At 41.9% G+C, this 17,959-nt stretch overlaps 1 protein-coding gene across 4 annotated transcripts; it reads left to right on the forward strand.

Annotated features, from left to right (window-relative positions):
* The first annotated feature begins 7,543 nt into the window (after positions 1-7,543).
* Positions 7,544-13,048, forward strand: SPATA19 (spermatogenesis associated 19). Of its 4 annotated transcripts, none has more exons than XM_060607809.3 (7): positions 7,544-7,694; positions 7,866-7,922; positions 8,385-8,477; positions 8,654-8,745; positions 11,175-11,252; positions 11,526-11,647; positions 12,873-13,048. In XM_060607809.3, the coding sequence occupies exons 1-6, from the start codon at positions 7,617-7,619 to the stop codon at positions 11,620-11,622; spliced, it is 495 nt and encodes a 164-aa protein (XP_060463792.1). In that variant the 5' UTR covers positions 7,544-7,616; the 3' UTR covers positions 11,623-11,647; positions 12,873-13,048. The 4 variants fall into 4 exon arrangements, with proteins under 4 accessions (XP_060463792.1, XP_060463791.1, XP_060463794.1 ...); XM_060607808.3 differs by having other exon boundaries at positions 7,545-7,694; positions 11,526-11,631; XM_060607810.2 differs by having other exon boundaries at positions 7,548-7,694; positions 11,556-11,631.
* The last annotated feature ends 4,911 nt before the right edge of the window (positions 13,049-17,959 follow it).

Consider the following 17,959-nt stretch of genomic DNA (forward strand, 5'->3'; position numbering starts at 1 on the left):
CATAGGTATGTGCTGGCAGAAAGAAGGTAGTGTAGCCAGATGAGGGAACTTGGATATTTGGTCCACTTCCTCAAATAACTTTTTTTGCCTTCAGGAGTAGTTTGTGCCTGATTTCAACTATACCACTTCCATTTGATGATGGAGTGCTACTGTGCTCACACAACATTATGGCTTGATGGTTCAGACATCACCCAGTTCATGAAGGGCAGCTCAGGCTGCATGGTAACTTGGTGGCCCACGGTTAAACATTCATTCTCTACTAGGGCCCTGTAGCAAATGAAAAGCTGTATTTATCAAAAACAGAGTAGTTATTCATAGAGCATGGCAAAGCTTTGCTCCAAATCCTAATGGCTCCCACTGTGATTTACCAATAGATGTCTGCTAAAGGTTTCAAATAGCATCCCTATCTGCTACTGACACTTCAGGCACTATTGAATCTACTGGATCATATGGCCCAAGTGGCAGAACTACTTCTGGTGGCTCTTACTATCAGGTATTGAAAAAAAGCATTAGCTACGTAAGTTTCTATATACCATATATCATGTACAAGGGATTGTTTTAATTTTCTCAAGTAATGAAACCACATCTGGAACAGCAACTGTAGTTGGAATCACCACGTGGCTAAGTTTACAATAATTCACTGCCATTCCCCAATACCCTTCTGTCTTCTGCACAGACCAAATAGGCAAGTTGTGTCAAGATTTGGTGGAAATCACCATCCCTGCATCTTTTGGGTCTTTAATGGTGGCACAAATCTCTGTAATCCCTTAGGAATGTGGTATTGCTTTTGGTTTACTCTTCCCAGGTAAAGGAAGTTCTACTGGCTTCCACTTCACCATTCCTACCATAATAGTCTTCACTCCACAGGTTAGGGAAGCAGTGTGGTGATTCTCTCATTGCTGAGTATGTAGGTCAACCCAGTAAAAGGTTGTAAGCCCTTTGAGAAGGCTGGAAGAAAGATTAACAGTATGTGCTTTTGGTAGTGTAGGAGGGTCCTTCCTCAAGGGGATCTGGACTCTCCTTCATTCAAGGATTTCTGGGTCTGTAACTGGCTCAATTCAGAATTGGTCAAAGGGCCATGATTGTTTTTATGATTCAAGTTAGACTTCTGTTCATTTGACCTAGAATTCTCCTACTTATATATATCAGGCAAGTATTTAGTACACTAGTCATCTGTTTCACTTCTAAGGACACCATGAGCAACTAACCAACACTAAAGGTCTCTGGAAGTCAGACTCTTCTTACTACTGCTTTGACTCCACTGTCCATTATACTAATCATGCCATCTTGCTTTTGATGATTAAGTGTTGCCACATGGCCCCTGCTACCTGGAATCCAAATATCCCTATTGCATTTAGATTCTTCAAGTAAGTGGTAGCAGTTCCCACTTTAATTTCTGACCCACAGAGAAGAGTGACCCAAGAGCTATTCAAGGTTGTTGGGGCTCCTCTCACAAATTTATTTCTCATAATCATAGTAAAAGTTGTGTTCTCTGGACCCTCCAGGGGTGGGTGAGCATGTCTTACATGATCAATACACTCTAGCATTCCAATCTCCCACAACCTTTAGATGCCTTCCTCTATAATATACCAAGGCAATTCTGGCATTTCAGATTCATTTTGTGTAGGTCATCTTTTGATCCATGTTTCATCCTAACAGTCAAGCAAACCATTAGAGCCCTTTCTAACTCCCTGAGCTCCAATATTAAATGCAGAATCTCTGAATAGCAGGCCCATATCGATAAATGTGGCCAGACCAAACTTTGTATTCCTTCCACCATTATCTTCTATTCTTCATATTTATCCACAAACATGTTCCCCAAATTTATGTCTGCATAAATTGGAAAAATCATGTTGTTCTTTTGGAGTGTAGTGCAACTCCTCATCAGTCATACTTTGTACCTCACCTGTTGCAGACTGCTGGGATTTGAGTGTAGTTATAAATCTAAGAGCAAAACAGGGTAATAAGGATGGGTCCTGAGTAGAATCAGCAATGTCTTTCAAGGCAAGTACCTCAAGCAAAGCAGGATCAATCTCTTCAGATGAGACAGAAGGACTGCTTCCACTGGCAAAGAAGAGTAAAAACTATTTAAGAGTCAAATGTTTCCAGCCTTATTAGGATTTTTCCATATGCCTCCATACCAATTTTCAAGATTCCATTATTTTTCAATTAAGATCTTCACTTTGACAGCAGCAGACATGATCTTATATATAGAACATTCTGAGGAAACCACAAAAAACTATTATAATAAATGAATTCACCAAAGTTGCAGGATACACATTAATATTAAAAAATCTAATTTATTTTTATACACTATAAATGAGAAATCCAAAAATAAAAATAAGAACATAATTTCATTTACAATATCATCAAAAAGAATAAACTACGTAGGAATAGACTTAACAAATGAGGTGCAAGACTTGCACATTAAAACCTGTAAAACTTTGTTGAAAGAAATTAAAGAAGATGTAAATAGGGGCTTCTGGGTGGCTCAGTTGGTTGAGTGTCTGACTCTTGATTTCAGCTCAGGCTCATGATGTCATGGTTCATGAGATTGAGCCCCACATTAGGCTCTGCACTGACAGCATAGACCCTGCTTAGAATTCTCTCTTTCCACCCCTCCCCTCTTGCACTCTCTCTCAAAATAAATAAACAAACATTTAAAGAGGAGGAAATAAATGGAAAAACACCCCATGTTTATGGAACAGCAGATTTAATGTTGTAAAGATGACAATATTCTCCAAATAGATCAACATATTCAGTGCAATCCCTATCGCAGACTTTTAAATTATTTTTGTAGAAATTGACAAGCTGATCTTAAAATTCCAATGGAAATTTGCGAAGCTCACAGTAGCTAAAACAATCTTACAAAAAGAACAGTTGGAGAATCAAAATTCTCAATGTCAAAACATACTACAGAGCTACAGTAATCAAGAGAGTGGGGTAACAAGGTGGTAATATATGCCTCTCTAAAATAATTTCCATTGCAAATCAAGATGATAAAAGCTGCTACTTTCTAGAAAATGCTTTTTTTTCCTTTGCTGTCTTCTTCCTGTATGCCATCTCTGTGTTATACCTCAGCAAGGATGACATATGTCAACTCTGCAGACCAGATTTGTCAGAAAGTAACCGGTCCTAGGAACTGATCCTGCTTGTGCAGAGAGGTAGTGAAGTGAAACTTTGCACAAACCATGCTTCAGTTCACCTCAGCAAATATCCACTGAGGGTTGAGGTTGACAAGGTCTGGGATATTTATGTGGAGGGCTGAGAGGGAAAGTCACCAGAAAATAAGTCCTTGTCATATGTCCTTGGACGTTTAGAGAACATCAGGCTTAGTGTCACACCCACTTGAGAAAACTATCTTTCAGGTCTGGTTTGAGTGGGCAGGAGAGAGAGCAATGGCTGCGTTGGGAGCAAGCTACACACCCACCAATGACAGGACAATACAGGTAATCCTGGGGGATCAGATAAAATTGTAAAATGGGACTCCTCCAAAAGGCCTACCTGGACTCAATAGTGAGGTGTACAACCAAAGTCCAGGAGACTGAGTGGGGAGCCAGAAGCAGCCAGGTAATGCAGAGGCATGGATGATTAAATGAATCTCTAGTGAAAGATCCTGTGGGGAATCTGTGAGGGCAATGCATGACTACCAATGAGAGCAAGAGCCAAGTCTGCAAGTCTGCCATGCCCAGATGCCACCAAATCCTGATACAACTGTCTGTATAAGAAAGACCTTTCTTGTCCCCTTACCTCTCTTTCCTGCCCAAGGATAGGTATATATATCAATGGAAAGGAACTTACAGTCCAGAAATAAATTCTTACATTTATGGCTAATTGAGTTTTGACAAGGGAGCTAACACAGTTTAATAGAGAAATAAATTGCTTTCAACAAATGGGGCTGCGACAATTCAATTAGAAATGTAAAAAGAGGTTGGATTCCCTACCTCACACCATATCCAAAAATTAACTAAAAATTGATCATAGACACAAATGTAAAAGCAACAATTGTTAAAATTTTAGAAAAACACAGGAATAAATCTTCATGACAAGGTAATAGGCATGTTTTAGAAATGGCACCAAAAGCACAATCAACAAAATAAAAATAGGTAAATTACACTTCACTAGAAAGTCCAATTCACCATTTTGTGTGATGAATGTTAAGTTCATTCATCATTTTTTTTTCTTCAAATGATACCATCTAGAAAGTGAAAAGGGAACTCACAGAATAGGAGTAAATATTTGCTAATCATGTACCTGAGAATACACTTGTACACAGAATATATAAAGAACTTAAAACTCAACAAAAAAACCCCAAATAATTCAATTATAAAGTTGAAAGGATCTAATTAGATATTTCACCAAAGAAAATATACAAATGGCTAATAAGCACATGAAAAGATGCTCAGCATCATTTATGATTAGGGAGATACAAATCAAAACCACAATGGGATGTCACTCCACACTTCTAGAATGGCTAAAATTAGAATGACAGACAACACTGCTGGCAAGGATGCGGAGAAATTGGAACTCTTACACATTTGTGGTGGAAATGTAAAATGGTGCTGCCTTTTAGAAAGCATTTTGAAAGTTCCTCAAAAATAGAGTTACCATGTAACTCAGATGTCTACCACCGTTAATTAATTAATTAGTTAATTAATTACAAATTAAACTATTCTTGGTTACCAATATATCTCCATTCATCTGGCTAAACTATAAAAATAACTTAAGTAAACTTAATAAAAAAAAAAAGAAAAAGAAAAAGGTAGAATCAGGGAGGTTTACACAAGGGATTTCAAGAGTAACAATAATGTTCTCTTTCTTAAATGTGTTTTCTTGTATTGTTATTCTTTAAACTGTACGTAAAGTATACTATAAATATTCTTTCATATGGATTAAATATTCAATAAAGAATGACATACTGAGTATTGGCAAGAACATGAAGCAAATGTTACTTTCATATATTGCTTATGGACAAAAGTTGGTACAACCACTTTGCAATACTCTTTGGTATATACTAATACCAAACATAAGTAAAGCCTATAACCTAGCAATTCCACTTTCTGGTATGTATATACTCAAGAGATTTAGTGCCTATTTCAACCAAAAGATAGGTATAAGAGTGTTCATAGCAGCATTAGTCTAAAAAAGCATCAAAATAGATATAGCACAATGTCCATCAATAGCAAATCTGATAAATAATTTGTGTTCTGCTAATACAAAGGAATACTATGCAAAACTTAACCTGTGCTGTTGGAGGTCAAAATCCTGGTCACTTTGTGGGAGAGTGTTACTTGAGCCTCCTGGGGTACTGGAAGTTGTTTAGGGCGCACAAGTGTGTGTGTGTGTGTGTGTGTGTGTGTGTGTGTGTGTCTAATTTTTCTGAACTGTGCATGTATTTGTATGTTCTACTGTGAGCATTTTATAACATAGTAATAAAAAAGTGAGAATAGATTTATGTGTTTGTTTTATTTTGGAAACATAAACACAGGATGTATATCTTAAAAAACTTATGAAAATCTTACTTCTGAAGTAAGAACAAGGTTGAACAGATAGGAGAGGAGATGGAACCCACTGAGTATATCTTTTCATGTAGTTTTAACTTTTGAATCACATTAATGTTTTTATATTAAAAAAAAATTACATCAATCAGAGTAGAAACATAACTTTTAGGGGACAGTGGCAGAAACAGAGATGTTGTCAAGTAATTTCATCTTCTATTTTACAATTTCCAGTCTTCCTGGGAGTTAGGTTGGGGTCATATGAGTAGTACTGGCCAAAAAGCTTTAAGAACAAGCCTTTGGGCTGAACCAGAAGAGCTGATTTTATTCCTCCATGTGTTCTCTCACCTTGTTTCTGTGACTGTGAAGGGTACATGATGAAACCTTGGAGCCACAGGATGGAATTCTTCCCAGATCTCTAAATCACCACATGAACCCTGAAGAGTTGCTCAACTTCTGTTAAAGTTTTTGAGAGTGAGAAGTAAACTTTTTTTTGTGTGTGAAAGTTTTTATTTTAATTCCAGTTAACATACAGTGTGATATTAGTTTCAGGTGCACAATATAGTGATTCAACAGTGTCCTACATCATCCTGTATAAGAAGTAAACCTCTTTAAAGTTATTTATTTATTTATTTATTTATTTATTTATTTATTGAGAGAGTGTGAGCAGGGGAGGTGTAGAGAGAGAGGGAGAGAGAGAGAATCTCAAGCAGGCTCTGCACTGTCAGCATTAGAGCCTGACATGGGGCTTGAACTCATGAACTGCCAGATCATGACCTGAGCTGAAATGAAGAGTTGGATACTTAACTGACTGAGCCAGCCAGGTGCCCTGAGAAGTAAACCTTTCTAATTTCGGAACTAGCCTGTTAGCTCAACATAGCCTAGAGTATTCTGATTAATAGAGAAGATGTAAAATTGAGATGATTTGTGGAGAAGGAGGAGACACAGTGGCTATATGAGGGGAATTGAGGAGAGTGAAATATTCTTTATATTCTTCAAAAAATAAGAATGAAAACCTTTATAGAATATTAGAGCTAGAAGAAAACTGCAGACTTTATTCAGTTCTTTTCATTTTGAAGACAAAAAAAATTTAACCCGAGAGACAATCGAGTCAAGATCACACAACAAGTTAATGGTAAAGACAGGATTACAACCCTGGTTTTTAGGATCTTGAGAATAGTCTCAGGGTTAGGCTACAATTACTTTTGAGAGCAGCTGAACATTTGCTCAGGATCCTTTGGGTATACTGAACTTCCAATTTCTTGGTGAAGGTTCTAGATGGGAATAGCAGCCACCTGAGCCTCTATCAGGCTTCAGACTTCAGCCCCAACTCTGAAGTCATAGCACAATCTCCTTTTCATTTCTATTTTACTGTCCTTCCCTAGGCAGTCCACTTGAAATCATCAGGAAATATATATATATATATATATATATATATATATATATATATATATATATTTTTTTTTTTTTTTTTTTTTTTTTTTTTTTTAATAAGAAATGGCGCTTTCACTCTTATCGTTTGGGTTATTTTTTTTTATGATTTGAATCACTGGTGTAAACAAAGTAAAAAAAAAAACACGAAAATATCCTTGTTGAGAATTTTGTTCTTCCATCTTTGATTTTTTTGGGGTGGACAGATTCTTTCCTTACATGTAAGAATAAGAAGTACCTGTGGTATTGTTTGCATAAATGTCTAGAGGGCTCAGATCATTTTCTTACAAATTTATTCTTTTGATTTATAAAAATCTCTTTATGCTTCAGCATTGCTCAAAACAGGGTGACCAGACATAACCCCCCTGCCCCAATCAAATCTCTATGATTTTGATAATTTTGATATTTTGATAATGATCTTCTTCAGGTTTATATTGGTTATATCTTGTTTTTCTTTCCATCCCCCCATCTCTCCATTTCTGAGCCATCACTAAGGCAGATACTTACTGACCTCTTTTTTCCATCTCCACTTTGACTCAGGAGATTAAAGGAGGCCATTGTCACATCATCATTGGTCAGCCAATCAGGTGAGCACCTCCCGTCAATGACCTCCTTGTTCCAGAGGAGTTCTTCAGCAGTTTCAATGGAAGGAGAGAACCAAGAAGGAGGCCTGGCATAAGTCCAAAGATGATAATTACAACATGGATTGTGTACATTCTTGCCCGAAAAGGTGCAGGGTTCCCCTTCCCACCAAAAATCAGTTCGGTAGGTGGAGCTTGGGATAGCTACCTGGAATTGTTTCTCATCCATCTCCTCCCTTCTGAGCCCCCTACTGCACTTCCAAAGAGATCTTATAACATAACTTTGAATAAGAATGGAGGAGGAGGGCTGGTTCTCTAGGTATTCTGAGGGCATTAACTTACCAATTTGTTACAGGACGTTGAAGTTGTAGAAAGTGAGGCTGTATCTGTAGTACAGCACTGGCTGAAAAAGGTGAGTAAGATTTCTCTATGACTCAGGGTACCCCAAATTCTAGACCGCTGGCCTCAGCGGGTGCAGGAATCTGGACTCCTTTCCTCCTAAACCTGGGAAACTCAAATTCATTGCCAAACACCTTACCTAGAACTGTGTCTAATTCACCAAATTTCCTAGAAGATGCTGGGGCTTGTGTCTTCATCAGAGATGTGTTGGAATCATCACTATCCCCACCCTGCTTCTCAAGGATACTGGATGAGAAGTTTCAGATGTGTCACCTCCAGCTACTGGGCATCTCAGCAGTATCTTGGGATAGGGCCAAGGATTTAATGAGTCCCCTAGAATTCTACAGATAAGCTTGCTATGGAACTTTGAGAGATAGAGTGTGTAGGAGAAGACACACAGCATGTGTAGGGAAAACAGGGAGAAGGAAGGAGAGATACAGAGCAACACTTTCAGGGGAAATTACTCACCTTTCAGACTGAAGAAGAGGCTTCCCAGGACATAAAGGAGAAGATGTTGACCAACTGCCCTCCCACGCATGGCCAAGATGTACATGTGACCAGAGATGTGGTAATTGAGAGTTTGAGGCAATCATCCTAGGGGAGTGGGCAGATAGGCGGACATGCACAATGTCCAATTGAAAAGGGTCTTGGGCAAGTGGGTGGAGCTTGTCCAGGCTGGGTTCCACCCCTCCCAGGGAGTCCTTGCTGGACAGTAGTCACATGCACCCTACCTGGGTTTCCTAGGTGAAGCACCATCTCTCAAAGTCTGATTTGTTGGCAAACCAGAGTCAAGAGGTCCTGGAGGAAAGAACGAGAATCCAGTTCATAAGATGGAGGTAAAACATCTCATTTGCCCTGAGCCGCGTTGTGGGGAGGGAGGCACAAGGGCCCCACCTTCAGTATTCCTGGCCAACACAAATTCACAGCTATTCTTCTCCAGAGATGTTGACTTTTTGGCTGAGAAATTTTTCAGTCTTTGGGGTCTTAAGTGAATATTTTTGCTATCTTGAAAGCCCAGCTCATTCCTAAGTTTTAGCATGACTTGAGGGGTTGCAAAACTGGGCTTGCTCACCGTTTCTTAAATGCTTCTGAATAAATTTTAGACTTCTGTTACTTTTGCACTTGATTTGTTCAGAAGTGGCTGTACTTTAAAGAGCAAAAAGAAAATAAGCTCTTAAAATGCAAAAGCCTGAGCCCTCATCTGCAGCTGAGGTGAGAGGAGGTTTCTCAGTGCCCAAGGCTAGAATTCTGTGCTTCACATTATGGTGGCTTTGCCAGCCTCCCGCTGTGCCTGCTGGAGCACAGACCACCTGCATCTGCCTCTCTTGGCTCTGAAGGGCTGAGACCTGAGGTGGAGGGAGATGGGCCTGGAAGCCAGCTCATTCTCTCTGGCATGAGTGTCCCTATTTCCTTCAGGACTAGGGTTCACTCGGGGTCTCTTTTCCCAGCCAAAGAAATGTGGGATTAAACAGGTACTCCTGGAAACTGTGGAACAGCTCCCCTCTCATTTCTGTACTCTTTTCTTCCTTCCCCTGCCTCCATCACCAGCTTTGTTCACTTCTACTAAGGAGGACATATTTCTCAAGAAATGTATTTTTGCTGAGGGATATCCAGTTTTCTCTGTTTACCCCTTACAGTGCCATTAGCATTTTAAAACAGGATTCAAATGCTCAGTAATTATGTAATAGGGAAGGGTAGCAAATAATGGAATTTGAGACCTCCTTGGGAAAGACTTTTTGCATGGGAAACGTATTCTAAAATCATAAATGTTGGGGACTGCATACAACCACTGCTGTGCATGTGGGAGACTGTCCCTGCCTGACATAGCTGCACTATATGGAATTGTAAATGTTGCAATTTCTTGGTCTGGATAATATGAACATCATCTTCAGATATTTTTTAAACATTAGCTGTATGGCATAACTAGATTAAAGCTTTGGAGACAACCTACAGCCAATTATCCATGTATAATTTTTCCACTCTGGACTTTCTGTGGATTTTTTTTAATCCATAAACTGTGACTGGTTCCCCTACAATCCACTAGTTTTGGTATTATTTTATTAGGTTCAGTAAATATGTAGTCAGGGAATACATATCCCTTCATTAAGCATCAGTGGATACTCATTTATTGGGTAGATGACCACCAGATGTTTGCTAGGACCTCTAAAGAGAGAGAAAATAAGATGGAGTTCCCCGTTTCCAAGGGATAAAAGTGAACTAGGTGGATAAGGTATGCGAATGTTAGAGAAAATGTCAGAAAAGCCATGAAGAAGATCTATAAGAGCATAGCATGGGAGACCCAGCTTGTACAAGCTCTAGGCATTGCTGCCTGGAGTAGCTAGAAGAGGTTTCTAGCAGGACATTTGCTTGGACTGACCCATAAGCTGGGCAGGGACAGGAAAAACAGGAGCAGGAATGAGGGGTGTGTCAAGAGATCACGAAAGCCTTGGCAACTTAGCCAATTCCATCTGGCCTCCAGTGCCCAGTGCTGTGGCCCCTTCTCTGAGGTTTCCTGCTTTCTGCCTTGGGTTGGGAGTAATCTCTTCCTTCTCTGGAATTCTTTTATCCTCTCTTGCCTCTCTTTGGACACTGACCCAGCTCTACCTTGTGTGAGTGGTAAATGAGCACATTTATCTCTCCCAGACTTCAAGTCTTCACATTGAAAGCCCCAGAGCACCTAGAACAAGGCAATTTTAATAGATGCAAAAATGGAGGATATAGTGGACACACTGGTTTTGCTGGAGTGAAGGACTTGTGGGGGGAGAATTAGAGTTGAGCGGGGCATGAATTGCACCACAGAGAGGAAGGCAAGTCAGCATGGTGAAATAAAACAACAGCAGCAATGAAGGGTCTGCAGCTTCTTTGTGACAGAATTTTCTACAATTATCTCTAAACCATAGTGAATATGGCACAATGTAGGTCATAAAGAGCTGATAAGAAAGTTGGAGAGGAATTCAGAAGGAGTGAATTCCATGTCTTACAAGGTTACTCACCTGCTGTGCAACTCTACTAAAGGCACTTAAACTTTCTGTTTCTTCGACTTTCCCTAGGACCATTTGCTACCTACCCAGGATTATTGAGTGGCTCAGGGGTACTTGATAGTAAAACAAAACAAAACAACCCTTGTGTGCCTCATGAAAGAGGAGTGAAGGACAAGATCAAAATTTCATGGTGACAGAATATTGTTTATATGATTCCAACTCATTCACTATACTTAGTGATAAAGAAACTCAGGAACTCCAAATGTTTGAATGGTGTTTTTCAGCCATACCCGTATCTTCCAAGTGCCAAGTGAGGTGAGGGAGGATGTTATGCGAGACCGAATAGAGCAGGTGAGACGAAGGTAAGCCATTTGGGACAAGTTGATTTGTACTCCTAACTGGGGGCAAGTGGCAATTGGGGGTGGCTGTTAGCCTCTCCTCTGTGGGTCTCCCTGGCTCCAGACCACACCTGGGTTCCATGGCGATGCCTGAAGCCCTTCTTGGCTGAGTGTCTCTTTGTGGGACTTTGCTCCAGGACCCGAATGGGGCAATGGCTGACGCATGGGCTGTGTGGGCATCTCAGCTCCACGCCATGATCTGGATGTGCACTCTGGGTAAGCTTTGCCATCTGGCAGCCTCCCCTTTGCCGTGTTCTTCATCTGCAGCCTATGCAATCTTACGGATGAATCATCTCAGGAGATTCACAACAGAACTTCCTATGCAGACTGCTGAGAGCTACAGGTGAGAGGGCCAACAGGTGAGGAAAAGATGCTGTCCTGGGTGTGAGACAGGGTCCTGGGTGGAAGTTTGATTATAAAGTTTAGCTTTTCATTTTGGTGAGGAGGCCTACACTTGGGGCCAGTGGGAGTGGTGGTGAAGTTACCTTAGGCTTCTGTAATGCCTTTCTAAAGCTTCTGAAAGGACTTGAAGTCAAGTTCAGATTTGACCTCTCTGACACTTTTAGCTGTGGTGTCACAGTGAGTGCTTCTAAGCCTGGAACAGGTAAGGGACCACCTGGGGATCTTGTGTTAGTAGGTTGTCAGAGGGCCTGCTGCTCTGCATTTTTAACACCCCAAGGCATTGCTGCTGTTGGTCTACTGACCCTACTTGAACCACAAGGTCACAGAGCACTGGGGTCAGGAGTGAGGGCATATATGTTTTGACCCTTCCACCAGTTGGGACTTGGCTTTGGGTCCCATGGCTTCTTGGCCTGCATTTGGTACCTGTGGTCATAATAGTGGCCATTTACATGGCTCTGGTAGGTGGAAGGCACAGTCGATGCACTACAGAGGCCATCCATTCAGGAAAAGGTTACTGCACCCCTGTCAGGTGTGAAGACTGAACTGGATGTCATAGGGGACTGAAGGAGTGATTTAAACACAGTAGAACCCCAACATACTTTCAAGGAAGGCTATGGAGATATAGCACTGGCATTTATGGAATTCTTATCGTATACCAGCTTCAGCACAAGGCATTGTCAAGATTTCTCATCTGATCCAAAAGAACCTTAAGAGGAGGGCATTGTTCAAACCCACTATACAGATGGCACAGGATACTGGCTTTTAGTCCAACACCATGTGCCTCAATTTTTTCAGACTTTAGAACATTGCCTTGAGGACAATGGCTTCCAGCATTTAGTAAATGACATGATGTGCCATGTCAATTGTTTACTCATATTAAAGAGATGAGGAATCTGGGGTGCTTTCAGGGTCTTCTGAAGTTTGAAGAAGCAGATTTCAATTTGTATTTTCAAAATAGGTCAATTCAAATGGAAAGTTTAAAGTTTGAAGAAAGCCAAGTTTCAACCCCAGCTTTGTCTGATACACTATCGTCCTTTCCCTCCATGGGTTTTTCTGCTCTAGGTGCACCTCAATGAATGTTGGGGTTGTGGGCTTTGGAGGCATGATCATCAAGCCCTGTAGCCATCCTGCATATCTGTGATGCACCCCTGCATTTCTCTGATGCAATCCTCTGCTTCCCAGGTTCATGTCCTTTAGGGTCAAGGAACAGCCTGTGTCAGAAGAACGTCTATTACCCCTTGACCTGAGAAGCGACTACACCTGGGCAGAATCTGGTGGGTGAGCCTTTCCTTGTGACAGTGCAGCACTGGAATCTTCCCGCTGAACTGCTAATAAAGAGACATGGTATTTAATCACTGTCCTGGTCTCTGGTGTGAGTGCTTTGCCATCCATTCATTCATCAGGCTCTGAGCACCTCATGGGCTTGGCTCTGGGGACTCACAGCTTGCAGCTTTTTGTGGAGGCAGATGACAGGCCAGAACAGAGCTGTGTCAGCAGGCCATGTGGGGTGCTCCTGGAACACTAGAAGGGTGCTGGGCTAGGCCAGGACAGGAGGACTTCTGGGGGAAGTGTGCCTTGTTTGTTTCACTCAAGTATTTATTTTATCTTTATTTCTTCTCTAGCTCTCTTCCCATCTTTATGTAGATCCAAGTTTCTGACTTATTCCTTTCCCTTTCTGAAGAACTTTTAATAGTTCTTGTAAGGCAGGTCTACTGGAGACAATTTGCCTTGAGTTTTGTTTGAGAAGGTATTTCTACCTCACTCATGAAGGACAATTTTGAGGGACATAAAATTCTAGGGTTTTTTTTTTTGTCTTTAACACTTTAAATACATGCCCCACTCTCTTCTTGCTTGCATGGCTTAAGAATGGATGTTACATGGAATTTTTATCTTTGCTCCTCTTTAGGTAAGGATTTTTTCCTACTCAGGCTTCAAGAATTTTTTTTCCGTGTCTTTGATTTTCTGCAGTCTGAATATACTATGCTGAGGTGTAGAGTAGGGTAGGTGTAGAGTAGGTGTAGGTGTAGAGTTTTGAATGTTTACCCTGCTTGGTTTTCTGAGCTTCCTGGATCTGTTGTATGGGGTCCACCATTGCAAAATTTTCAACTACTATTACTTTGACCATTTTTTTTCTGTTCTCTTCAGTTTTCTCCTCCTGGTATTCTCATTATGCATACATTGTACCTTCTATAATTGCCCCAGTTTTTTTTCCCATTCTGTTCCCCCATTTTTTCCCATTCCTTTTGTTATCTTTACTTTTTAGTCACAGAACTTTTTGTTGGCATTTCTATGAACTCGATGTTTATTTCCTTGGTTCTGTCTAGTCTACAGATGAGTCCATCAAAGACATTCTTGATTTCTATTACAGGATTTATTATTCCTGGCATCCCCTTGTGATTTTTCTTAGGGTTTTCTTTGTCTCTGCCTACATTGCCCATCTATTCTTGTGTATCGTCCACTTTTTCTATCAGATTCTTTAGCATGTTTATCATAGCTTTAAATTCCCAGTCTGACAACTCCCAACATCTCTGCCTTATTCGAGTCTGGTTCTGATGCTTGCCTTGTCTCTTCAGGCTGTATGTTTTTTTATTATTTATTATTTATTATTTATTTTTTTTACCTTTTATCATATAGCAAAATTTTTTGTTGAAAGCCAGATATGCTGCATGAGATAAAGAAGCCCAGACAGATAGTGTGAGGTTTTATGTTTATCTGGTTAGGAGTTAGGCTGCATTTCCTCTCTCCAGCAGCTGTAGTTTCAGAGACTAGCATTTCTTTTTGTCCCCTTGCTTTTGTCTTCCTTGTTGTTAGGTTTCCCCAGAGGTTCTTTCTTAAAAAGGGTCTGAGACTTATAATTCTTTCAGCTGAACCTCCCCCCCCCCCCCGCTACCCCCCCCCCCCCCACTGCCCATTGTTCTATAGGTGACTAGTGATGTGGTGGTGAGGTCTGAGAGGAGAGGGGGAAGGTTCTAGGGTCCTCTGATCAGGTGTCAGTCTCTTAGGGAGCCTGTGCCCCTGGCTGTGTCCGTCTCACCTTTCCCCTCCCCCCACCTCCACGTTAGGAGAGGCAGGAAGGCCAGAGAGGGCCACAGTTGGATGTTTTCCTTCCCTCAGGGTAGGCTCTGGAAAAAAACAGTCTATCTTGAGAACAGGCCTTTGTTAAGGAGAACAGAATGCTCTGGACGTGTTTCAAAATGGCTATTTTCATCTCCCTTTGCTGAGGTGGGCAAGAAGGAGGGGTTCTGATCTTTACTGTGAGAACCTGGTTGGGCTTCTGGAGGGAAAACTCAGAAGTGGAGGGCCTCTTAAGATTGGGCCCCTGGACTTACTAAATCTCAAGCTTGTCCACATTGAGCCACCAGCAATTCATCAATTACATTTAAGTTTCCCTACTCTGATGCTGTTTCCTAGAGGTTACTGTGTCTAAGATGTAATTCTCCATAATAACCTGTCTCTCTCTCCAATTCTCTGGTCAGCATTTTGCCCTTTGACCTAAATTCTCTGATGGATCTAGGAACTATTGTTGGTTTTTGGTTTGTTCGGCTTTTTTTTCTAACTGTAAGATTGGGAGTGACAATTGCAAGCTCTTTACGTATTAGACTGGAAATTGCAAGTCTTATTCAGGTCTTTATTGAGTGTCTGCTAACGTGGACTGAGCACCTACTGTGTGCCATGTACTATCCAAGCAGCCCTCTGATATAGATGCTATTACCACATGAAAGGAGACAACACAAGACCGAGTATCTTGAGTTACTTTTGGTGACATCAGAGTGTGAGAACATGGCCTGGCTTCTGGCTCCCAAAACTTCTCTCTCAGCCATACTGTTGTACTATGTGTGGGCCTGGGCTAGGCCTGGGGAATGAAACAATAAGTGGGACCCACCCTCTCTCTGCTCTCTTCAACTTCATTTTGGTAGGTTTTGATAAGTTTTAAACAGTCACAATTTTCACAGTTACTATAAAGGAGAAGTACTATATATAATGGGAACTTGCCCTAATCAGAGAATAAAACAGATTTATTTTTGATTATTTGAAAATCATCATCCCCATCGCACAGACGAAGAACTGGAAGTTCAGAGAGGTTAAGTAGCTCTCCTGATGTCACACAGCCATCCAGTGCCCTTAACCACTCCATTGTGCAGCTAAGCTGGGGGAAGGGTCATTTTGGTTGATTGTGGTAGTGAGCCTTGGCCAGTAAGACACTGTAGAAGGGAGAGAGGTGGAGGTAGGACACGTCCTTATCCACCATGCCCCACTACTCCCAGAGGTCAGGAATGCCTGCACTCTCCCTCTCCATCACCTTTCCCTTCCAGCCTGCTTGCCTGCTTGCCCCAGTGGGGAGGCAGAGGGCAAAGGACAAAGTAGGAGTTGAGCAGCCAGGGGACAGAGGAGCAGAGCTAGGCAGTGGTAGGTGAGAGGGCTCTGGGATGAGGAGAAGAGTATGATGTGACAGAGAAAATGCCAAAAGGCCACTCTGGCTGGATGGGAGCAGGAGGAAGAAAGGCCACAGAGGAAGCTGTTGAGAGGGGGCCAGGGCCAGGCCATGTGGTCTGGGGGCCTTGTCTTAGCAAAGATGAAAAATGCAGGAATGTTGGAGGAAGAAGGGGATGACATATGTAGAGGCGGGCTGAGCTACAGGGTGGGAGCAGGGACCTCAGGAGAGGTCTCTTTAGGGAGGCGAGGGGATGTAGAGGAACAAAAGGATTTGAACAGGACAGACATGACTTGGTGATGTGTGGCACCAGAAGAATTGGGGAGAAGAAAAGTCCTGGGGGTGCAGCTGTCTGTGGAACTGCCACTTACTCAGATAGGGGAGTCTTGGTTGGGGGAGATAAGTTAAGTTTGGGTAATGATTTAGGCCCCTGTAGAATATCTCAGTGGTGATGTCAAGCAGGTGGATGATGGATAGACAGAACTGGGCTTGCAGTGGGGAGTCGACAGCTGCAGGAGGATAGAGGTAGGCAAGAAGTAAGCAGGCCTTTTTCAGCAGTCCTGGATGTGACCTTGCCTTCTCAACCCCTCACTCATCATCTTGGGAAGGCAAGGAGTGGTGATTACCTTGCCAGGGCTGCATTTTGTGAAGGGACAAAGCCCTCTTCACTTCCCACCTACGAGGCTGTTTTGCCAGAAACCACCAGATGGCGCCATTTCCACACAAAATCATTTTCTGAAGGTGAACTGGTCTTTGAGTCAGACCGTGGGTGCGTGGCAGGATTTCAATTTTAGCATGATTTGGGAAGTCCAAACAGATGGAAGGCCTTTGAGTATCTTAGTTTAATGATGGGTACAGTTCACATCCACATACATGAACTATATAGGGGCTATTCATTCAAATAAAAATTATTGAGTGTTTACACCCAGCATTGTGCTAGATAGAGTATGGAGATACCCAGATGAATACTCTGTCATATATCCTCAGGGAGCTCAGAGTGGTGGAGGGGCTGACATGCAAACAAATTTTCAATGTTGTGTGTAAATGAACCAAAAGGGTATATATGGTAAAGCAGAAGAGGGAGTGATTTTCTCTGCTTGAGAGAAAAGGTGCAGACTTCCCAGCACCTTCCCAGACTTCCCAGAGGTGACATTTAAGTAGAGGATTTGCCAAGCTGTTGTAGTGAAGGAGGGTTCTTTTAGGCAAAGAGAATACTCAAATGGCAAGGCATTCAGAATGTTTGGGGCATTGGACCTAGGCCTGAATGTTTGGAATGCAGGATATGGTGGGGAGAATAGTGGGCAGGGAGGTTGAGTAGTGCATAGGTGGGGATCCCACAGGTGGGTGCAAAATAAGCCCATGAAACCTGCTGCAAGACGCCAAGGAAAAGATGAGCCAAACCTGCAATGCTGGTCAGGCAAGGCTTCTCTGTAGAGAGGAGAGGTACATAGGGTTCCAGCTTTAGGCACTTGGAAAAGAGGGGAGCCCACTGCACTCAGAAAGAAAAGGAGACCTACAGTTTTGGGCTCTGACTTGGGAGGTAATGGTTAAGGAGCTCACAAGCCCCCACAGCTCTCTCACATACAAACATCTGGAGTTTGGGGAAAGAGGGACCTACATTAGTATTATAGCCAGAGCTCCTTCAAACCTAGGGTGGAAATGAAATCATTAAGTGGCTCAAATGGAGTTTTGTTCTGTGCATGATTAACCCCAGGAGGGGAGTTTGGGAACAAATATGCCTCCTCTACCTGTATTACAGGGGGACTGAGCCATGGTAAATTAAAAGAAAATCACTGGCAAATTTGGGATCAGTCAGCTGTGACCAAGCCATTTGTGT

This window comes from Panthera onca, chromosome D1, assembly GCF_046562875.1.
Source record: "Panthera onca isolate mPanOnc1 chromosome D1, mPanOnc1 haplotype 2, whole genome shotgun sequence".
Classification (NCBI taxonomy): domain Eukaryota; kingdom Metazoa; phylum Chordata; class Mammalia; order Carnivora; family Felidae; genus Panthera; species Panthera onca.

Bases quoted from the DNA above. Each gene is read 5' to 3' on its own strand.
- SPATA19 (XM_060607809.3), top strand. From the start codon at position 7,617: ATGATAATTACAACATGGATTGTGTACATTCTTGCCCGAAAAGGTGCA. The intron at 7,923-8,384 runs GTGAGTAAGATT...CTCACCTTTCAG, and splicing joins TACAGCACTGGCTGAAAAAG to ACTGAAGAAGAGGCTTCCCA. The intron at 8,746-11,174 runs GTAAAACATCTC...GGTGTTTTTCAG, and splicing joins ATCCAGTTCATAAGATGGAG to CCATACCCGTATCTTCCAAG.